The sequence below is a fragment of the Theropithecus gelada genome, chromosome 9 (assembly GCF_003255815.1).
Source record: "Theropithecus gelada isolate Dixy chromosome 9, Tgel_1.0, whole genome shotgun sequence".
NCBI classification, from domain to species: domain Eukaryota; kingdom Metazoa; phylum Chordata; class Mammalia; order Primates; family Cercopithecidae; genus Theropithecus; species Theropithecus gelada.
In genome coordinates, this window is record NC_037677.1 from 92,389,318 (window position 1) to 92,410,842 (window position 21,525).

The 21,525-nt window shown below is 37.6% G+C and overlaps 1 protein-coding gene across 1 annotated transcript in view; it reads left to right on the forward strand.

Annotated features, from left to right (window-relative positions):
* Nucleotides 1-21,525, forward strand: part of CC2D2B (coiled-coil and C2 domain containing 2B) — a 114,528-nt gene that overhangs the window by 45,403 nt on the left and 47,600 nt on the right. Inside the window, 7 exon segments of the mRNA XM_025397706.1 lie at nt 1,864-1,963; nt 2,156-2,268; nt 4,661-4,838; nt 8,032-8,182; nt 9,962-10,109; nt 17,662-17,800; nt 19,282-19,485. Of these exon segments, the coding sequence (XP_025253491.1) occupies nt 1,864-1,963; nt 2,156-2,268; nt 4,661-4,838; nt 8,032-8,182; nt 9,962-10,109; nt 17,662-17,800; nt 19,282-19,485 (1,033 nt within the window).

Consider the following 21,525-nt stretch of genomic DNA (forward strand, 5'->3'; position numbering starts at 1 on the left):
AACCCAGATTTCTTATATTGTCTTCACTCATGTTCTCTGTTTGGCACTGGCTACCTGGAGAAGATTCAGATAACTGCCAAAGAAACTTTTAAAATGAGAAAGAAAATGCAAGCTATGCAAGCAGGAAATGCAACAACATTTGATAAAATAGCATCAGGACCTTCATCATTTCCCAGAGTCATTTGGCTCAGAATAGAAAGGAGGAAGCGATAGACCCTGCCGCAATAGTTTCCCTCAGAAGAAAATCTGGGTATAACACCCATTGTCTAAGTTACTCATAACACTTATTCCCTAAATTATTATAGATTGAAATCACTTAGGAAGTTCTAAAACGACTGTTCTAATTTAATTAGTATGGGGTATGGTCTGGATATCATGAGTTTTAAAATGCTTCACTGGTGATTTTAATGTGTAACAAAGGTTAAAAGCCATTGGTATTAAAGAACAGCAAGTTAATTGATGTCATATTGATTGCCCTGAAACCAAAGAAAATAATAACATTTATTAAGTGTTTGTTTTACTCCAAGTCCTGGGTTGAGCACTTTACTTAAATTAGTGTATTTAATCCTCACAACAACCTAATTTTCAGATAAGAAAAGTGAGGCATAGAGTTCTTAAGTAACTTGCCCAGATTCTGTAGTGCCATTAATGAGGCTGGGTTTTCAGCCCAGGATGCTACCATACAGATAATATCTGCACTTAGTCACCTGTATTCTATTTCAGAAGGCAAAAAGCATATAATAGCTTTTAAACAGCTCTATTGAGATATAATTCACATACCATATGGTTCACCCATTCAAAGTCTCCAGTTCAATTGTTTTTAATAAATTCCCAGAATTATGCAACCATCACCGCAATGTAATCTTAGGATGTTTTAGTCACCCCCAAAGAAATCATCTTCCCATTAGTGGTCACTCCTCATGTGTGCAGACATAGGCTTTTCTTTCTTTGGGTATATGAGTGGAATTCCTGGGTCATATGGTAACTCTGTAGTTAACATTTTTGAGGAACTGCCAGACTGTTTTCCAAAACAGCTGCACCATTTTACATTCCCAACAGAGCATATAATTCTTTTACCAAAGGATTTCCTTCTTGAATGATTAAAATGGAAAACCAACTTATACTGAAAACAATAAACTTTTACACTACCAGAAAAACTTGACTCCTAGATCAATAATTTTCTGACACTGTTCGGATAACTGAGATTTTATCGAACTACTAATAAAAGAGGAATAATAGTACTTACTTCATAGGGTTGTGATAATTAAATCAGTCAATACATGTAAAGTACTTACACTATTGCCTGGCACATACTTAGTAAGTACTCTATAAGGATTAGCTAGTAGTAGTAATAGTAGCAGCAGCAGTGGCAATAGTGCTAATGCCATGAACTGTTTACTGTTTATGCACAAACACCAACTATGACTTACCATTTAATATCACCATGATCACCTGCCCTTATACCTGCTCGGGTTCTCACAGCTTCAAAAATATGAGAGAAAGAAAAATGAGAGGAAACAGGGTATGTGTCCTTTAATTTTTATCTCCCCATTCCCCTGTTACTTATTCTCACCAGAGGAAAGGTTTCTTGATGCCCTTAGAAAGGGCTGTAAACACTAATGGTAAATGTACTGAGAAAGGAGAAATCTCTGGAAGCTGAGAACAAGCTTATAAAGTTTTTTTAAATATTTATCAAATTGGTAATTTCCTTAGAATGTAAAATTACTTGTAAGAGATTGGTTTTGTGTGTATACGTGTGTGTGTGTGTGTGTGTGTGTATGTATGTGTTTTGGCAAAAACTGAAACAACTCTCAAATACCTCCATTATTTCTGCTTTCAATAATTCTGTTTATTATTAATTAGGATAAAAATGAATAAATGTGATGAACAAGAGCAAATCACAGAAATGTCTGAAACTGAGAAGAAAAATGAAGGAAAAGAACTTAATGGGAAAAAACAGGAGGTATTTATATTGCAAAATAACATTAAACTCAACTAGTTGTAATATTTTATTTTTTGATAGAATATGAAATCTTGGTATTTCTAACAGTTATCCAACAAAATGACAAATACATGAAATAAATGAATTTTAAGAATAAATGTCCTACACAAGGGATATACATGATAAATTATATATTTATTTTTTTATTTCTAGAGCCTCTCATATCTAGCTTCAGATGAAACAGAAATTGAAAGAATAAAGCCAATTGCCTTGAGGCCACAACTTTCTTTCACTGCAGAATTAACAAGCTTATCCAAGTGTTCATTGTAAGCATGTTTAAATTATCTATTAATTGGATTGTTTTTAATAATAAAGTGAGATTTTTTGAGTGAGTGCCATATGCCAGGCACTCTAAGTTTTTAAAAACACATTTTCACATTTAATTGTCACCATAGCTCTATAGAGTTCCATATTATCCTTATCTTAAAGCAGGAATGTAGCTTATGGGAAGTTAAATTGCCCAGGTTCACACATCTAATACATGACTGAGGTGGGACTTAAACCAGTTTGGTGTTCTATAGAAACTGTGGTGTCTTCACTGCTAGGCTTCATATATTGATAATTTGTGGGGGGTTTTTTGTTTTGTTTTGTTTTGGTTTTTGCTATGGTAATAATTTTTGTTCGGGTATAAAAAGATATAAAGCCACTGTAAAAAGTAATACACCATTGCCTTTGCTTGTTAAAGGAACTCTGGCTCTCATAAAAACTATTTCACATCAAGAGGGCCGGGCCCCCTAAACAATTTTCTTCTTTGACATTACAAACTTCTTTACTTCCCAGTTGTGATTTCTTCCTTGAGCTATAATGTTTTCTCTCTTTGCCTAGAACAGTATGCAAAAACGGACATCGTAGGTAACCCCATTTCTCCACCTACTAGGCCTATGGATCCCATCTCCCTTAAAGAGGATATGGCAACTTAGAGTACTAGGTCTAAGTTTTCAACATCTCTCTCCCATGGCACACTTGGTACCAGTCCATCTTTGAGTATTGGGAATGTGCATCATTTAGCAGTGTTGGAACATACTGGGTACTCAATAAATGTTTACATTTATTAAATGAATGAATGGATGATCACATTAACAACCAAAAGAGCAGCAGACACAAAGTCACAATTATCACCACCCACTTTCTGACCAGAGAAGTGCAGCAGTGAAGAAATCCTTTATTTGTTCTGCACCTCCTTCCAAAAAGGGCCTGAGATATTTTGTTATGTAGGACACTCATATAAAAGGACTATCTAAATAAGGGTAAGAATACAGGAGCCATAAAATGAAAGTTGGAGTGAGAGAGAAGAAAGAGGAGGAATAAGATATTTGTGCTGGAAAACCTAGACTAAAACTTAGTGGAAGTCAAGGCAAAAGGATGTATGGTGTTTTATATCTTTGCAAAGCCATTGCCATCTGAAGATAGCATTGCCGTCATCTATTTAAAATATCCAATTGAATAAAAACTCATTCTCCAGAAAAGAATAATATGTCGATATAGAGGATAGAAGTGAAAAGAATAGAGAGATTAGAGAGGAATTAAAAAGAGTTTACAGGTGAAGAGAAAGGCAAGATTTCCTGAAGATAATTATAACCCTGAATCAACAAATTTTTATAATCAATTCATGAACTCATTGTTAAAACTACTTTTAGAGGGCAACAGAAAGGGTAGCTTTTACTTAGATATTTCTTGAAAGGTAATTGGGAATATGGTCAAAAGAGGCCAACAGGGAGATAAGAATAAGTAATCTTTTGTCCTCTAACTCTTTGAGAAGGTTACAGAGATGGACGGGTAATAGGGTAGAGACATACTGGGCCCATAGGGTGATTAGACCGGGGAGCAGAAGGGGATTTTATGTTTCAACTTAGGGTTTATCTTCCACCCAGCCTTCTCCCTTCTGAAAAAGAGGATCAAGTCTTAAACATCATTAGGTGAGTTCTCTTGCAGCTAGGAAGATATTCAATAAATGTTGGTTGACTGAATTAAAGAATGAATGAAAGACTCTAGGAGTTTTATATCAGTCAAGGGATCAACTTATGCCTCAACAAGTGTTTTCCCCAGGGAAATAACCTGGCTTGCTCCTTTGATCTTTGGGTTCAGAGATAGCGTGGCTTCCCCACTGTCCTGGAGAAAAGGGGTACACAGCCTAAGGTGATTTACAGAGACCTTTAAGAGAACACAGCAAGCCTGTTGCCGTAGAGCCACATCTTTGAAGTTATTGACAACATGGTGTGTGGAGGGTTGTGTGTTTGTGTATGTAGTCTATGTGTGTGTCTTTTTAAAGTTAGAAAATATTTTTAAATTCTTGATTCAACCTCCCCTCGCCATTCCCAAGCCCCTCAGTTTTTTCCTCTCGTAAGACATGTGGTAGATACGTGGTTTAGTCTCTTTAAACTGTAATTTAGTGAAATAATAGCTGAATGATTTATAGCACCTTGATTTTAGTTCTTCTAGTTTTGAATGCATATTTTGGGTACATCTCTTTCGTTAAAAACATTTGACTGGGAAGAAGAAATTTTTATCCACATGTAGACAAGTGTTATTTGATGTAAAGATAACATTTGTCCTCTGAAATTATCTTCTGTTTAACATGCTAATATACATTTTGAAAGAACAATATGTTATGTTTATTGTACTTTCTAAGGGTGATTTAAAGGTTTATTTAATTTTTAGAGATGAACAAAAAAGAAGAGCCAGAATTCAGAAGCTCAAATACTTTATTAAAATATTTTACAACAATAAACAGGTTTCTTGTACTTCAGTATCTCCCCTACAGTTTGATTTTAAAGTCATGTTTCAGCAAATTTTCAATATTCAGTTAATATATTGGCCTGAAGTGATTTGCTTGGAGGTATGCCATTGTCATTTACTTTCGTATCTTATTTTATGCCATACATAATTTAAAATTTTTTGTCAGCTACAGTTATATGTGATCAGTAATTTCTTTGATGTTAAGAGATGGACTGATCTTTATGTGTAGATGATATTTATAAATGTATTATTCACCACCAGTCTCTTATACTGTAAGTACAAAGTTATTTGATTTGTAGTGTTCCAAATACTCCTCTCCTGCTAAAATTTCTGCACCCCTGGATGTGCAACACTACTATTCATTTGCAATGAGGTGGAAAAGTGCTGTTTAAAGTATTATGAGTATCATAGCTATTTTAAGTGTTGAATGATTTCTATAATATGAACTTCCACATCCCTGACTTGGTGGCTTCAGTCTCTTGCTGTATTTGTTCTTCCTCTTTTTTTGGATTTTTAGGTCCCTCTAAGAATCAGATGAAAGAATATACATACAAAAGATCCCCAGTCTCTGTGCAAAGATCCCACTGTAAGAACCCCCACACTAATGGAAGAAGAAAATAGGATGATGGAGAAAAATGAGAGACAGTAAAGGAGTCTAGACAAGAAGTCCTGGTGGCAATAATGGGGTTAAACTTGAAGCTAGACTAGAAAAAAAAGTTAGGAGGGAATAAAGATTTGTGTGTAGGAAGGGAGGCGCTTGAGGAGTAGGGAGATAATTGTAGTCACAAATATAAATCAAAATTATTTTTATAATGCCGAGAATAATTTTGCTCTCTCCCTGATAGATGTTCTATTCATTATTCATGTATTCAGGTTTCCACCATCTTACAATGTCCCTCTGTTGAAATTCCTACATTAAAAATATGCCGACTTTCCACACTGCATTCCTAATACAAAAAAACAAAACAAAACAAAAACAAACAAGAACTATACTTTCCTACTGTTGTCCCAAAGTAAATTGTGATATAATAATCCAATCACGTGAAGTTTAAAATCTGCCTCCCCAAATAGGTAAATGTGTATTTTGAGTCCTTTATCATCCTATCACTTAGCACATGAGCCTAACAAACTAAGAAGCAGGGAGGGAGAGGAATCTAGTTAGAGATAAATTCACCATTAGCAAATGCAAAAATTCCAAAATAAATCGATATGACCTAGCCTAACAGACTTTAACCTACTTTTTTAATTCTTTTTTTTTTTTTTTTCTCAGATGAAGTCTCGCCCTGTTGCCCAGGCTGGAGTGCAGTGGCGTGATCCCAGCCACCACAACCTCCACCTCCTAGGTTCAAGCAATTATCCTTCCTCAGCCTCCCAAGTAGCTGGGATACAGATGCCCGCTACCACGCCCAGCTAATTTTTGTATTTTTAGTACAAAAATACTAAACGGGGTTTCACCATGTTGGCCAGGCTAGTCTTGAACTCCTGACCTCAAGTGATCTGTCTGCCTCAGCCTCCCAAAGTGCTGGAATTGCAGGCATGAACCAACATGCCTGCCTTTAATTCATTTCTTACTACTACTCTTTATTCATTCATCACTTCAGCCAAACTGAGCTGCTTGTCTTTTCCCACATGTGCTTGTAATTTCCTACCTCTTAGCTTTTGTACATGTTAGCTGCACCATTTAAAAATGCCCATTTTTTCATTCTTACCACTTTTAAGATGCTCAATCTCATCTGCATCATGGGGGACAAGACTGGCTCCTGGGAACCCTCAACTGATAAAATTCTCTATCTCAGTACACTTACCTTGCTGTGCAGGGGTTGGCCTCCAGCCTTGTAGTCCAAGAACCTGGGTTTGACAGTCCACTGAGAATGCATCCTACATACCCTAAGCAAATTCACAAGGCTGAAGTGTAAATGCCAACTCAACAATTGAATATATCAGTTCATGTTCTCTGAAAGTTAGCCAATTTACTAATTTATAATTAAACTTATTTCACGGAGCTACAACTCCTACAAACCTTTCTGCAGTAGGGATGCCTTTGTCAAAGGGACCAGTGTGTTGTCTTAAATTCTCTCTTACAAGGAAGTAAAACCAGATAACCAGAAAAAATATGTGCCTCTTTGACTTTCCTTTCTCTTTGCTGTATTGGCTAATAAGTCATCACGTTGATTGGCACATTCTTTCTTATCTTTCAAGGAGCAATTTTCCCCTCTGATTTCCTTCTTAGAGCACATATCACTGTTTTCCCAAGCACTGACAACACGGTATAGGTCAAAATACGATTTTTTTATTGAAAAAAGTTTGCTTAGGCTGGGCGCGGTGGCTCCCACCTGTAGTCCTAGCATTTTGGGAGGCCAAGGCAGGCGGATCACCTGAGGTCAGGAGTTTGAGTTCAGCCTGGCCAAAATGATGAAACCCCGTCTCTACTAAAAATACAAAAATTCGCCAGTCGTGGTGGTGGGCGCCAGTAATCCCAGCTACTCAGGAGGCTGAGGCAGGAGAATCGCTTGAACCTGGGAGGCAGGTGTTGCAGTGAGCCAAGATTGTGCCACTACACTCCAGCCTGGGAAACAGAGCAAGACTCCATCTCAAAAAGAAAAAAAAAAGAAAAAGAAAAGAAAAAAGTTTAGCTTATAGTTATGGCAGTGAAGTTACATGGAATTGTAGTAAAAAACACACCATATAGAATTAGAAAACCTGGGTTTCATGCTCAGTGAACCTCTATGGGACTGTCTACTCAGCACCCCCTTTTCCTTTCTTCTGGAGCTTTTCCTGCCTGCCCGCTCCCATAGCTTGTTTAACTCATCCTTGAATTTCATGACCAATGACTACCTTTTTCCTAAGCAATTCAACCTGAGTCTCAGCCACTTATAATAAAAACAAACATATTTTCATATAGAGCTTCCATTTCCTCACTTATAAAATGAGACTGTTTATTTCCTATAATTTTTATCAGATTTACATGAAATCAAAAATTTTAAAGTGCTACACAAAATTAAGTTACTATGATATTATGTTGTATGTACCTCATATATGTATTCTCAGAACTGTATTCATAATCCATTATATTCAATTCATTTTCTATGAAGTCAGTAAAAGGGATTACACTTTCAAGGACATGACTGGCCGCTTTTCTCATAATCATGTGGATGAAATGCTATAGAGCAATACTTATTTTATATTCTGGTATTTTAAAAAAATAAATATAAATATGTTGTTAAGGGTGCTTATTTTTTCCTTTTTCTATGTTGTATTTTTAGTGAGCTATCAGCCATTTCTTTTATATTTAGGTTTATGAAAAAAGTAAAAGAACAAGCTTACTGGCAAAACTATATTTACCTTTACCTAACTACACAGAGCTGAAAGGCAAAACCGTTTTGCAATATGTAGAGTTTAGCTCTGATAAGCTGGTCATGCCTGCCGACGGAGAAGTAGGAAGCAGTGAGTTTATTAAAAATACTACATTCCCCCTATTTTCTTCCTGAGTACCATATTCCTAAATGACCCTGGCTCACTCACATAAGTACAAAATCCTGTATTTACAATATTCTTTTTTTTTTTTTTTTTTGAGACAGTCTCACCCAGGATGGAGTGCAGTGGCTCAATCTCAGTTCACTGCAACCTCCACCTCCCAGGTTCAAGCAATTCTTGTGCCTCCAGTAGCTGGGATTACAAATGCCCGCCACCACGCCCATCTAATTTTTGTATTTTTAGTAGAGACAGGGTTTCATCATTTTAACCAGGCTGGTCTCAAACTCCTGATTTCAGGTGATCCAACCCCTCAGCCTCCCAAAGGGCTGGGATTACAGGCGTGAGCCACTGCGCCTGGCCCTGTGTTTACAGTATTCTGTTAAAAATGAATTAAATTATTCATTCAGATGTTAAACTATATTGTTTAAAGCTTTGTCTTGGGTCAGATTTTTGGGAAATTTCAAATGAGCAGTTAGCACCCATGCTTTTTGTAGGCCATCCAAGACAAGGACAGAATGCTGTCTGGAAAGCGAGCTCTGCTTTTGAGTGGGCTGGCTGCTCTCCCTCTACCTCTCCTTTAGTGAACCTATAGGTGCTCGCTGACATATGGATTTGTCTTTGAACTGCATGGGGAAGGGAAGAAGAAAATGAGGGAGGGAAGAAAAGAGGGAGGGACAGAGAAAAGGAGAGAAGAAAGAAGGGATGTTTCTGTTATTCGTTTTTCAATTGCTTTTACTCCTCTTATACAGTTAAATGTAAGTTAGTGCGTCTCTGAGAGCACTGTCATTCCTCTCCTTCTCCCCATTATTCCTTTCTTTCACCTTCCTAGGGGTTTTGAAACTACTTGGGCCTTTTTGGTGAAAAGTAAGGAAGTATGAATGAGTGAGCGAGGAGGAGAGGGGAAAAAAAGGGCAGAGAATGAGGGAAGAATAGAGTTTGCTTCAAGTCCAGATGAAGCAGAAAAATAAGCTTATGGAGACCTGGGAGAAAAGACTCAGGACTCAAAAAATTTAGGGAACACTGGGCACTCAGCAAAAGTTTTAAGAAGTATTGTTAAACTCTGGAGATTAGATGCAGAAGACTTGGGAATGTAGGGAAGGAGGAGAAAGAACTGCTTGCTGGCCTCTTTTTCTGCTGCCAATAGTCCTTTCTTGCTGGAAGCCTCTCCCACAGAGAATGGTTAAGAAGCCTCCAGGCATAAAAGGAAGAAAATCGTGATATTCATCTCTACATATCATCTCAATCTTTACCTTATCTTTTGTAGTCCTTGAAGGATTTTAGAGAGGAGATGAGGGAGAGCACTAAGATAAGAGTGGGGTTAGGGCCAGGCGCGGTGGCTCATGCCTATAATCCTAGCACTTTGGGAGGCCAAGGCAGGTGGATCACCTGAGGTCAGGAGTTCAAGACCAGCCTGGCCAACATGGTAAAATCCCATCTCTACTAAAAATACAAAAAATTAGCCAGGCGTGGTGGTTGACACCTGTAATCCCGGCTACTCGGGAGCCTGAGGCAGGATAATCACTTGAACCCAGGAGGTGGAGGTTGCAGGGAGCCAAGATCACCCCACTGTACTCCAGCCTGGGCAACAAGAGCGAAACTCTGTCTCAAAAAACAAAAAAAAGAGTAGGGTTAGCACAGATCTTCCTTTGTGTTCCTAGAATTCCACAAGTAAAACTCAGGAAAAAACCCACAATGTGCTTCAACTGCACTTAAATCAATTCATATGTTTTTAATGCCCTTTATATACAGATGTGCCTTTTCTTCTTGAGGGAAATGGAACTGAAGAACTCTGTCTTTTGACATCAGGAAAACTTAGCTATTCTCTATCATGGAGCTTAGATGAAAATGGTCTTCCTCTGATACCTATGTCACAGTCATTGAGATCTTCTTACTGCAGGTAATAAACTTTTATCTTTGAAAAATAATGCCAGGTCTCAGCAAAGCATCACACAAAACATATTATGTGTAAAAGAGAAAACTTGAGCAGGAATAGGAAGAGTTTAGTTTATTTGAATGTTGATTTATCTTTTATTTAAATCATTCTACTAAGGTAGTATGTGTATTTATATGTAAGAGAATGTGTCCCTTCAATGCTTGGAATTGTAGCCACACAGATGATGAGAGAGTCATTCCCAGAGTCCTTCACTTGTAGGCAAAGGTCAAGACTCCCAGGAATTTATTTCTGGGGCCTGTATATCTCCCAGTCATTCTGGATTAGCAAAGAACCATTTATGCATTATCATGATTCTGGGAGTTCCCAGAAGAATTGGGGTTAATTTTCAGATTAATTATTTGTGGGATTACTAGAAATAAGTACAGTAAATTCTATGAAAATGATGATAATGCTGGCTTCCATAATGTGCTATGTTTGAGGGAAATGGTAAATATAAAGGAAAAAGTTTAGTTCATCATTTAAAATAATGAACAATGATAACAAAAAGATATCCTCTCCCCTCCCCATCTTAACACATATTTTTAAAAATAAATGGAAATGAAAAGCGTCATACAACTATATGGCATTCTAGAAAGGGCAAAACTATGGAGACAGTAGAAATATCAGTGGTGCGAGAGGTTCCGGGGGAAGGGAAGAATGAATAGATGGAACACACAGGATTTTTAGAGTAGTGAAACTATTTTGCATAACATTATAATGGTGGATACATGTCATTACACAGTTGTCAAAACCCACAGAATGTACAACACCAAGGGTGAACCCTAATGTAAACTATGGACTTTGAGTGACAATGATGTGTCAATGTGGGTTCATGGACTGTGAAAAAAAGGTACCACTCCAGCAAGGCATGTTGACAGCTGGGGAGGCTGTGCGTGTTTATGGGTATGGGGTGCATGGCAACTCTCTGTGCCTTTTGTTCAATTTTGCTGCAAATGTAAAACTTCTCTAAAAAATTTTATTTAAAAATATAGTTTTGAAAATTGTTACACATAACTAGATTAAATGGAAATCAAAACTGAAATTAGAGAGTGTTTAAAAAATAACAAGGAGAACATTATATATAAAAACTAGTAGCATGTGGCCAGAGTCATAGTAAGAGTTCATAAAGGCTTTTCTTCGGTATGTAAGAAATTGAAAGAGAAAAAAACTAAATGGCAGTAGCACAAGGAGATCATTGGTGTGAAAGAAACTGAGGTCGTAGGGATAGTTTACTTACGAGTTTGACAATAAAAAATATGCTAAAAAAATAACAGAAGACCAAAAAATCAAGGTACAGATTTCTTAAAAATTGGGGCCATATTTATGTTCTTAAAAGAAGTGATTAAAAGTGATGAGCTTACAAAAGATTGAAATCAGTGGGGCAAAAAGACCTAATATATTGGAAAGAGTATGAAGTCCTTCAGAGTCCGGAAGGTATCAAACCAGAACCCAAGTGAATATCTGTGGTTCTGGAGAAGAGAAACTCTCTCTTCCTCAACTCAGGGAATGAGACAGTCACCACTATGAAGACAGAAATGGAACTTTGATGAATGTCCTTGTTTTGCTAAGTAAATGAGGTCATCTTCTTAGAGACCTGGAGAAGGGCATTTTAAGAGCAAATCTTACAGTTATTAAAGGTCATTCATTTTGGAGCCAGTGGAAAAGTTTTTAATACCCAGAACTATTATTTTATTATATTTCTTAATATTTCTCTAGCATAGTCTCCACAGCAGCTATTCCTAATCTTTGCCTCATCATAATATTCTTCGCATTTTTCTTGGAATGAGATGTTTGTCCTTCTCACTCTGAGGCTAACTTTTATGCAGGTAATTTGGAACTCTCTGTATTTTACAATTCTACTGATGCATTTATATCCTTTTCTTCCATTATCTTCAACTTGTCCATCTCCCTAGGCTGTTGGTCTTTTGTACCCAAAAGCCTTCTTTGTTTTAAAACGAACAAGCACAAACTCAAGCACCTGATTAAATCCTGAAGCCCATTTTGGCTAGTTTTTCCTGCCAGAGTTCTCCTGTGTGTGGCCTACTGGTCTGCATACATTCCCTTCACTTTCTGTTCACACATTCCCTTCCTAACCCTACCCACTTGTCACTGAAGGTTACCAGCAAGTGACCTTCAAGCCATATTCATTGGCTTGTCTCCATTGTCTTACAATTCCTATTACTTGGAAACTCAAGCTTACAAAAGATTGGAAACAGTTATATGCAAGGGTGGGACAGATGACAGATTTCAGCAGGAAGTATATTGCAAGAGAGGTTTTCAAAGTCCAGGGCCCTCTCTAAGTCAAGCTTTAATACCACGTTAAACACAACTCTCTGGCTGGGCGCGGTGACTCACTCCTGTAATCCCAGCATTTTGGGAGGCCGAGGTGGGAGGATCACCTGAAGTCAGGAGTTTGAGACCAGCCTGGCCAACATGGTGAAACCCCATCTCTACTAAAAATACAAAAATTAGCTGGGCATGGTGGCACGTGCCTGTAGCCCCAGCTACCTGGGAGGCTGAGGCAGGAGAATCGCTTGAACCTGGGAAGCAGTGGTTGCAGTGAGCCAAGATCATGCCATTGCACTCCAGCCTGGCGACAGAGTGAGATTCTGTCTCAATAAACAAACAAATCAAAAAACAAAAAAACAAACAAACAAAAACCACACCTCTCTTATCTAAATGATCATTGTCTAGAGTTTTCATTTTTAAACATGAAACAGTTTTTCTTACACTCGCTAGTTAATAACATTTTTAACATTTAATAACATTGACTTTTATGTTTACCTTATTTCTTATTTCCCATCCTTCATTCTCGATTTACTTTTCATGCTGAAAGCATGCTCCTTTAATGATTCTTTCAGTTAGTTTCTATGGATAGCAAAATTCTTTAGCCTTTCTGGATCTAAAAGTGTCTTTATTTTGTCCTCATTCTTAATAGTTTAGGTGAGTAGAAAATTTGAGGATGTTCTTTATTTCCCTTTAGCACTTTGAAGCTGTTACAGTACTGCATTATCTATTGGGATTTATCATTGCTATTTATAAGTCCGCTATTGGTCTAAATGTTGGACTTTTATAGGCTATATTTTCTCTCTGATAATGTTGAAATATTTCACTTTAATTCAGAGACAGAAAGTGGAATAAAGGTTACCAGGGATGGGGAAGGGAGAAATGGGGTTATTGTTTAATGTGTACAGAGTTTCAGTTTGGGATGAAGAAAAAATTCTGGAAATAAGTAATGATGATGGTTATACAATGCTGTGAGTATACTTAATACTACTGAATCGTACACTTTAAAATGGTGGTAAATTTTATATTATGTATCTTTTACCTTAATAAAAAAGGAAGAATTTGCCATGAAAAAAATTTTGCTTTATCCTTAAAGTACTGAAATTTTACTATACCATGTATGTGTGGATTTATCATTATTCCTTTTCCTGCTTAGCAGAATAAATTTTATGTTTAAAGACTCACATCTTTCATCAATTACAGAAACGTCTCAACCGCTATTTCTTCAAATATTACTTCTTCACTATTTCCACTCTTCTCTCCTTCAGGATTTCTTACTGAATTTGTATTGGAGCCTCTCAGTCTATTATTCATTTATTTATTTTTGAGACAGGGTCTCACTCTGTCACTCAGGCTGGAATGTAGTGGTATAATCATAGCAGCCTCAAGCTCCTGGACCCAACAATCCTCCTGCCTCAGCCTCCCTAGTAGCTGAGACAGTAGGCAGGTGCTACCACGTCCAGCTAAATTTTTTCTTGCTTTCTGTGTTTTCTTTTTAAGAGACAAGGAGGTCTTGCTTTGTTGCCCAGGCTGATAAACTCCTGGGCTCAAGCGATCCTCTCACCTTGGCCTCACAAAGTGCTAGGATTACAGGCCTAAGCCACTGAGCCCAGCCAAGCCTCAGCCTAACTATTATTTCATATTTTTATGTTTTTATTTAATCTGCATCCTGGATGAATTTCTGGGTACTATTTTTTAGTTCCTTAATTCGTTATTCAACTTTGTCCAATATAAGTTTTATTTGACTTTTATGTTATAATTTTTACTTTTATTTTCTGCTGCCAAGTTTTCTGTTTGATTCTCTTTCATATCTACATTTTCTTATTTCATTTTGGCATTTTGTTCCATTATTTCTTGCATTTAAAAGTGAATTATTAATTTTCATTTGTTTTTACATCTTAAGCATACTTCATTAAAATGTGTTTGGCAGACTTCCATAAAATGAATTTCAGCTAGAATTAATTTAATGTTCTGATAGTTGATACTGTTGATTATTTTTCTGAGCGTGGCTTCATTGCTCAGAAGTTTTGGTTAGCAGGGTCATTTTGAGTTGGAGAACTTTTGGGTGATTTTGATTTACAGGTTTCTGGGTTTTTGGTGGGTTTTTTTGTTTGTTTGTTTTGTTTTGTTTTGTTTTGTTTTTGTTTTTTCTCTCTCTCCTTCTGTATCTACCCCTCCTTACCTGATGGTTCTGAATTTGACTTCATCTGTCCTCCTAAATCCAGAAGTGGGCCGTAAGCCTACTTACTGGGTAGGTTGGGAGGTTGGGTTGTTACACTGGGTTGCTATTGGAGTCATCACAGATCTAGGCAACTGGTGAGCTGTGAGCCTGGTTCAGTTCCTCATTATGAGGCAGTGTCTGTGTCCCTTTGCCTCTCTAGACTCATAGCTTTCTAAAAGCCACAGCCGCATGCAGTGGTCAGTATTTTTTTTAAAGGTCCCTTTATTTAAGCCCCACCCACGCCCTCAAATCTTTGGCTTAAAATGATAAGCCTGGTGCTAGTTCCCTGTCTCAGGAACTGAGCCCACAACCACCATGGACTGCTCATCAGCCTGAAGCCCAGCAAGCCCACAGTGCTATCCCCACTCGCCACTCTGCCTTTCTTTTCCATTTCTGGTTCACAGGAATGTTTATCTTAGCTCTCAGCACAGTTATATTTTTAACTGTTTTTTAACATCTTTATTGAGATACAATTCACAAACCATAAAATTCAGCCAATTAAAATATGCAATGCAATGGTTTTAATGTATTCACAGAGTTGTACAACCATCATTACAATCTGGAAATGGATGGTGGTCATGGTTGCACCACATTGTGAGTGTACTTAATGCCACCGAATTGTGTATTTTAAAATAAAGTGGTAAATGTTTTTTTTTTTTTTTTTTTTTTGAGACGGAGTCTCGCTCTGTCGCCCAGGCTGGAGTGCAGTGGCGCGATCTCGGCTCACTGCAAGCTCCGCCTCCCGGGTTCCCGCCATTCTCCTGCCTCAGCCTCCCGAGTAGCTGGGACTACAGGCGCCGCCACCTCGCCCGGCTAGTTTTTTTCTATTTTTTAATAGAGACGGGGTTTCACCATGTTAGCCAGGATGGTCTCGATCTCCTGACCTCGTGATCCGCCCGTCTCGGCCTCCCAAAGTACTGGGATTACAGGCTTGAGCCACCGCGCCCGGCCTTTTTGTTTTGTTTTGTTTTGTTTTTTTTTTTAAAGTGGTAAATGTTATGTATATTTTACCTCAATTTAAAAACATGGTGGCTGTGGCCTTGCATTTGGGTGTATAAGCCGAGGTCTTGGGGCCTGCTAGAATTAAAGCTCGCCTCTTTCTTGGGGCCATGCTATACTTTGATTCTTTTGTCGGAAATAAGATGTAAATATCAGGGCTGCATTAGATAAACAACAATCAAAGAGTTTTCCATGCCTTTTATAAAGTACTGCTTCCAGCTCTCCGTCATCAAAGTAGAAATCTTCAATTGAAAAGAAGAGAGGGGGAGGGGAAAGGACGAGAGAAAGGGAGGGAGGGAGGGAGGGAGAAATCTTCAATCATTTGACTGGTTTTGACCCAAGGAACAGCACTGCTGTGAACCATAGCCCACAGCTATAGGAGCAGCTGGGGGAATCATTGTAGCAAGGCTGTGAGATTTTTATTACTTTCTCTGAGGCAGAAACCATGGGACTATGTTGAAATTCAATTACAACTTTCTTTGTTGTTTGTTGTTTTTGTTGTTGTTGTTAAAGGATATAATGGGAAAAGTTTCTCTCTAATCTATTCGTTAAGATTTAAGCTTTACCTGAGGCTATCTTCTAGGGGATCTGGGCTAAGATTGTTTCTGGAAGGAAAATTTATTACATGATGGTGTCAAGGGTGTCAGGTCCTAGCACTCTTGTGACATAGATATCAAAACAGTTCAAAATGAGGGCAGACATGGGAAGCAAAAGAAAAGAAGAATATGCAAACTTCACCTATTAGTAATTTTCCTCACATCTTACCATACCATACATTGGCTTTTGCAGCAATAGCCTCAGAAGATTCATCAAAGAAATATGAACGAATGGGAAGGAGACAGTGTAAAATGTGTGCCCATGTTTGGGCTAAGACGTTGTTGAATCCATGTCAAAACTGTATTTCTGGAATCCCAATTTATAGACAGGAACCTTTCTGGACTACTTTATAGAAAGGATTGTAGAAATTTGGATCGTAGTCCAAATTCCTCTAGTTACACATGATAAGACAAATTCTCTATGAAGAGACAGATTAAATCGCTGGGATAATTGATGGCTCTAAAGAAATCCTTACTCATTAGAGTTGAATTCCTTTTGCACTTAGTCGCTAAGAATATTTTATGAGTCTAGCCTATCTTTTACAGCTTTCCAGCTTTTGAGATTATCTCATGGCTGGGCACAGTGGCTCATGCCTGTAATCCCAGCACTTTGGGAGGCCAAGGCAGGCAGATCACGAGGTCAGGAGATTGAGACCATCCTGGTCAACATGGTGAAACCCCCTCTCTACTAAAAATACACAAATTAGCCAGGTGTGGTAGCACTTGCCTGTAGTCCCAGCTACTCGGGAGGCTGAGGCAGGAGAATTGCTTTGAACCTGGGAGGCAGAGGCTGCAGTGAGCCGGGATCGCGCCACTGCACTCCAGCCTGGCGACAGAGTGAGACTCTGTTTCCAAAAAAAAAAAAAAAAAAAGATTATCTCATATGATCAAGGATGGTCCTCTGGCACATACTTACCCAGTTACTTGCATTACTTTCTGTTATGTTTCCACTGTAAAGATGTAGCCTAAAAGTGGTTTTTATTTTGTGTGCTTTCTTAATTTTGCTTAGATTAAATTTCAATATTGTACACCCTGTGAAAAGAAAATATTTTAATAAGTTACTATGCTTAGGGTTTACATAATACATCCAATAAGCACCATTCATTTAAGCATCTACAATATTTTAGCTGTTATATACAATATAGATGGCAAGGATCAATATTTACGGACTATTCTTAATAAGGTTACTGTCTCTTACAAACATTTATCAAAAAGCTATGATACAAGTTAGAGTGAGAACTAGGAGAGATATCACATCTCAACTTTCTATTTTATCCATAAATACAGAGGATGGATAAATTTTATCTTCAAATACCCAGAATGGGTACGTTTTTACCCTATATAACAGTGTATTGTATGTAATACATATATTGTTTATTGTATGCGAGTTCACAAAATATTTTCTCTATGTTAGTATGTTAAGGAATGTAGATGCGAGAAGTGTTCCTGGAATTCCATGGCTCATTAATGAACAGAAGCTTTTTGAATGGGCAAATGAAGTCAGAATTGATCCAAATAATCCAGAATATTCTGATTTAATGGAATTTGTTATGGTAAGTTAAAGCAAGTATCAATACTGTAAACATATTCTGTTTCCTAAGCTCTACCCCCCTTTCTCCCCTATAGTTTGCTATATATTTTTCTAGGCTCTAGGGTTTATGTAAAAGTAAATCTGAGGACAGAAATCATTTTCAACTAGTGTACAATACTGTAAAGACAATTAGAAACTCAGCAACTGAAATAATTCCTCCTTTAGGCCTGATGGATGGTCCTCTGCCACTACTTAGCAGCCATAGCACATCCGACAGTCTTTTATGCTAACATCTATTGTGCAGTTACCATGTGCCAGCCATAGTATTAGATACTGAAGATATTGAGATGATTTATAAATACACTCCTTCTCTCAGACTCTATTATGTAGTCACTTCTACTCTTCTTTATTGCCAGCTGAACTGCTGTATGTACCTCACACATGCTTTCTTCATACCTTTATTCATGCCACTGCTCTGCCTAGAAGGGCATCCATAACAGTTACCTTATTCACCCTGTAAGTCTAATAAATGCTTCCCTGGTAACCTCAGTTAGGCACTGCATCTTCTTTCCTTGCTTTCCTGTTAACCTTTCTTCTACTTTTTTAAAAAATCAACTCTTATGACTCTAATTTCATTCTGCCTTTTACTGTAGGTTTTTTTTTTTTCAGACGGAGTCTCATTCTGTTGCCAGACTGGAGTGCAGTGGCGTGATCTCGGCTCACCACAACCTCTGCCTCCCAGGTTCAAGCGATTCTCTTTCCTCAGCCTCCTGTGTAGCTGGGATTACAGGCACGTGCCACTGTGCCCAGCTAATTTTTGTATTTTTGATAAACGGGGTTTTACCATGTTGGCCAAGCTGATCTTGAACTCCTGACCTCATGTGATCCACCCGCCATGGCCTCCCAAAGTGCTGGGATTACAGGTGTGAGCCACTGCACCTGGCCTACAGTAGTTATTCATTCATATATTTTATTTTTCCTTGTGGAACTACAGCTAATAAATCTGTGTCTCTCTGATGGCAGCTAGCATTATTCCTTGCATGTACTATGCACTCACATTTGCATTTGTTGAATAAAACAATCCATAAATTAGATTGCTGCAAGTAAGCTCCCTAGATTAGAGCTTCTCACCTGAGGTGCAGAATTGGTTATAGGTATACAGAAGTATTGATCCTCTCTCAACTCAGGACAACCGGATAGGAACACTCTCATCTGTCCTATCAGTGTACAATACAAAATTCAGTGTACAGTACAAATATTTTCGTTTTCTTTGTAACTCATGACTGGGAAAAGGTTGGAAAGCCACAAAGGCTGGATTCTATTTTGTTTTGTTTTATTTATTTATTTTTTTTATGTTCTACACTACAAATTCAGTTGCTCCATTTCCTACTTATATTGCCATTCAGATCTCACAGTTGAGGGGGAAAAAGTCTTTTGAAGTAATTCCTGAATTTTAAAAAATTAATATTTTAAGTAAAGGCTTTGCATTTTTATGTTTTACAGTACATGAGACTTAAGGGGCAAGATATTCCAAAGTATTTTCGTCTTGAACAGTTGCAAGATGAATTTAACTTTGTTTCTGAAGAGGAAATGGCAAAGAGTAAACGTTTCCAGCTATTGCAACTTAGAAATGCAGGTCAATTAGATAATTTCCTTCTACAGCAAATGCCCCTCCATGACACAGAGATTCCAGATTTACTCTTCCAGGTATTTGGTTTCTATTTGAATATGGCTTATTGTATGATAAAGTTAAGTTTGCTGCTTTAACCCTATCTTAATTTATTTCTGTTTTTTTAAGCTAATAATCTATAGACAGATTTCCTCCCTTCTCTGTAGACATTAAAAATGTACGTATCTCCCAAATTCCAGAAATTCTTCAGCTTGACTTTACAATTTAGTGTTGTCTAGTCTATTCAGTATTCAGCAGCCAAAATCCTTTAGGCATATTCTAAATTTATGTAACTATTGTATTTTTGTTATCATAAAATGTATCACCGATTTAAAAGCGGCTTTGGGAGTAAGGGGGAGAGACACTACCGCAATAAATTTAAACATTACTTATAAAGCCCATCTCAATGTTAGAATCTTTAAAATATTTCTAAAAGAAAGCAAAAGCTGGAATGCACAATAGGTTCTCAGCAGCTGGTGCCAGCTAGCTCTAGCACACTATCAAATAAAGCTAGCTTTTCATATTAGTTGCTTTAAGTTTGCTACTTGGTGAAATTTGGATATGGATCAAATATTAGATAATACTGGAGAATTGCTGGTGGTGCTTATGGCATTGTGGTTATATAGAAGCACGTCCTTAGTCTTTGGAGATTCATACTGAAGTATTTATCTAGAGATGCTTAAAGTGTCATGATGGCTATAATTTACTTGAGAATATGTTAGCCGAAAATAAAATAAATAAAAACAGGTAAAACAAATATGATAAAATGTTAATTATTTAATCAATGGGGTAGGGATATGAATTTTAATATTTCTTTTTTTCAGTCAGGTGCAGTGACTCATGCCTGTAATCTCGGCACTCTGGGAAGCCGAGGCAGAAGGATAGTTTGAGTCCAGCAGTTTGAGACCAACCCGGGCAAAATAATGAGATCTCATCTCTACAAAAACATAAACAAAATTAGCTGGGCATGGTGGAGCACACCTGTAGTGCCAGCTACTTGGAGGCCGAGGTGGGAGGATCACTTGAGGTCAAGGCTACAGTAAGCTGAGCTCCTGCCACTGCACTGCAGCCTGGGTGACAGGGTGAGACCCTGTCTTAAAAAAAAAAATTATACACACACCCACATACACATGTGTGTGTATATATATTTTTACTTTTCTATATGTTTGAAAATATGAAAAAAATTAAACAAAAATAAATAGCATCTAATATACCAGTAAAACCCCACTAAAAATGTAATTTAATAAATATATAGGCCGGGCGCGGTGACTCAAGCCTGTAATCCCAGCACTTTGGGAGGCCGAGACGGGCGGATCACGAGGTCGAGACGGGCGGATCACGAGGTCAGGAGATCGAGACCATCCTGGCTAACACAGTGAAACCCCGTCTCTACTAAAAAAAATACAAAAACTAGCTGGGCGAGGTGGCGGGCGCCTGTAGTCCCAGCTACACGGGAGGCTGAGGCAGGAGAATGGTGTAAACCCAGGAGGCGGAGCTTGCAGTGAGCTGAGATCCGGCCACTGCACTCCAGCCTGGGCGACAGAGCAAGACTCCGTCTCAAAAAACAAACAAACAAACAAACAAACAAAAAAAACACAAATATATCACTTGTAAGAGCAATAAAGACTGTAAGATACATAGGAATATATTTGACAAAAGTTGTGCAAAAACTCAACAGATAACATTTTGAAGTATTTTTGAATGATATACAAAAGAATCTGAGTAAATGTTCATTGATAGGAAGAGTCAACATTGTAAACTGCCAAAACTACCCATATTAAGCTGTAAATATAGAAATGCAATTCCCAACCAAAGAAATAGAATAGGCTTATTATGCATATGTGGAAATTTTATATTTGACAGCATTGTCTTTACAAATCAGTTGGAAAAGAATGAAGGATGCATTAACTGGTTCTGGAATCGTTATTCATACATGTGGAAAGAAATAAAATTAGATTCAGATATCAGAAAAGAAATAAATACCATGTGTAGTGAAGATTACTTGTGAAAAGCAAAACTTCAAATGGGCATTTCAATTTTGGGATACAAAGGTATTTCTTAAATAAGACATGAAAAGT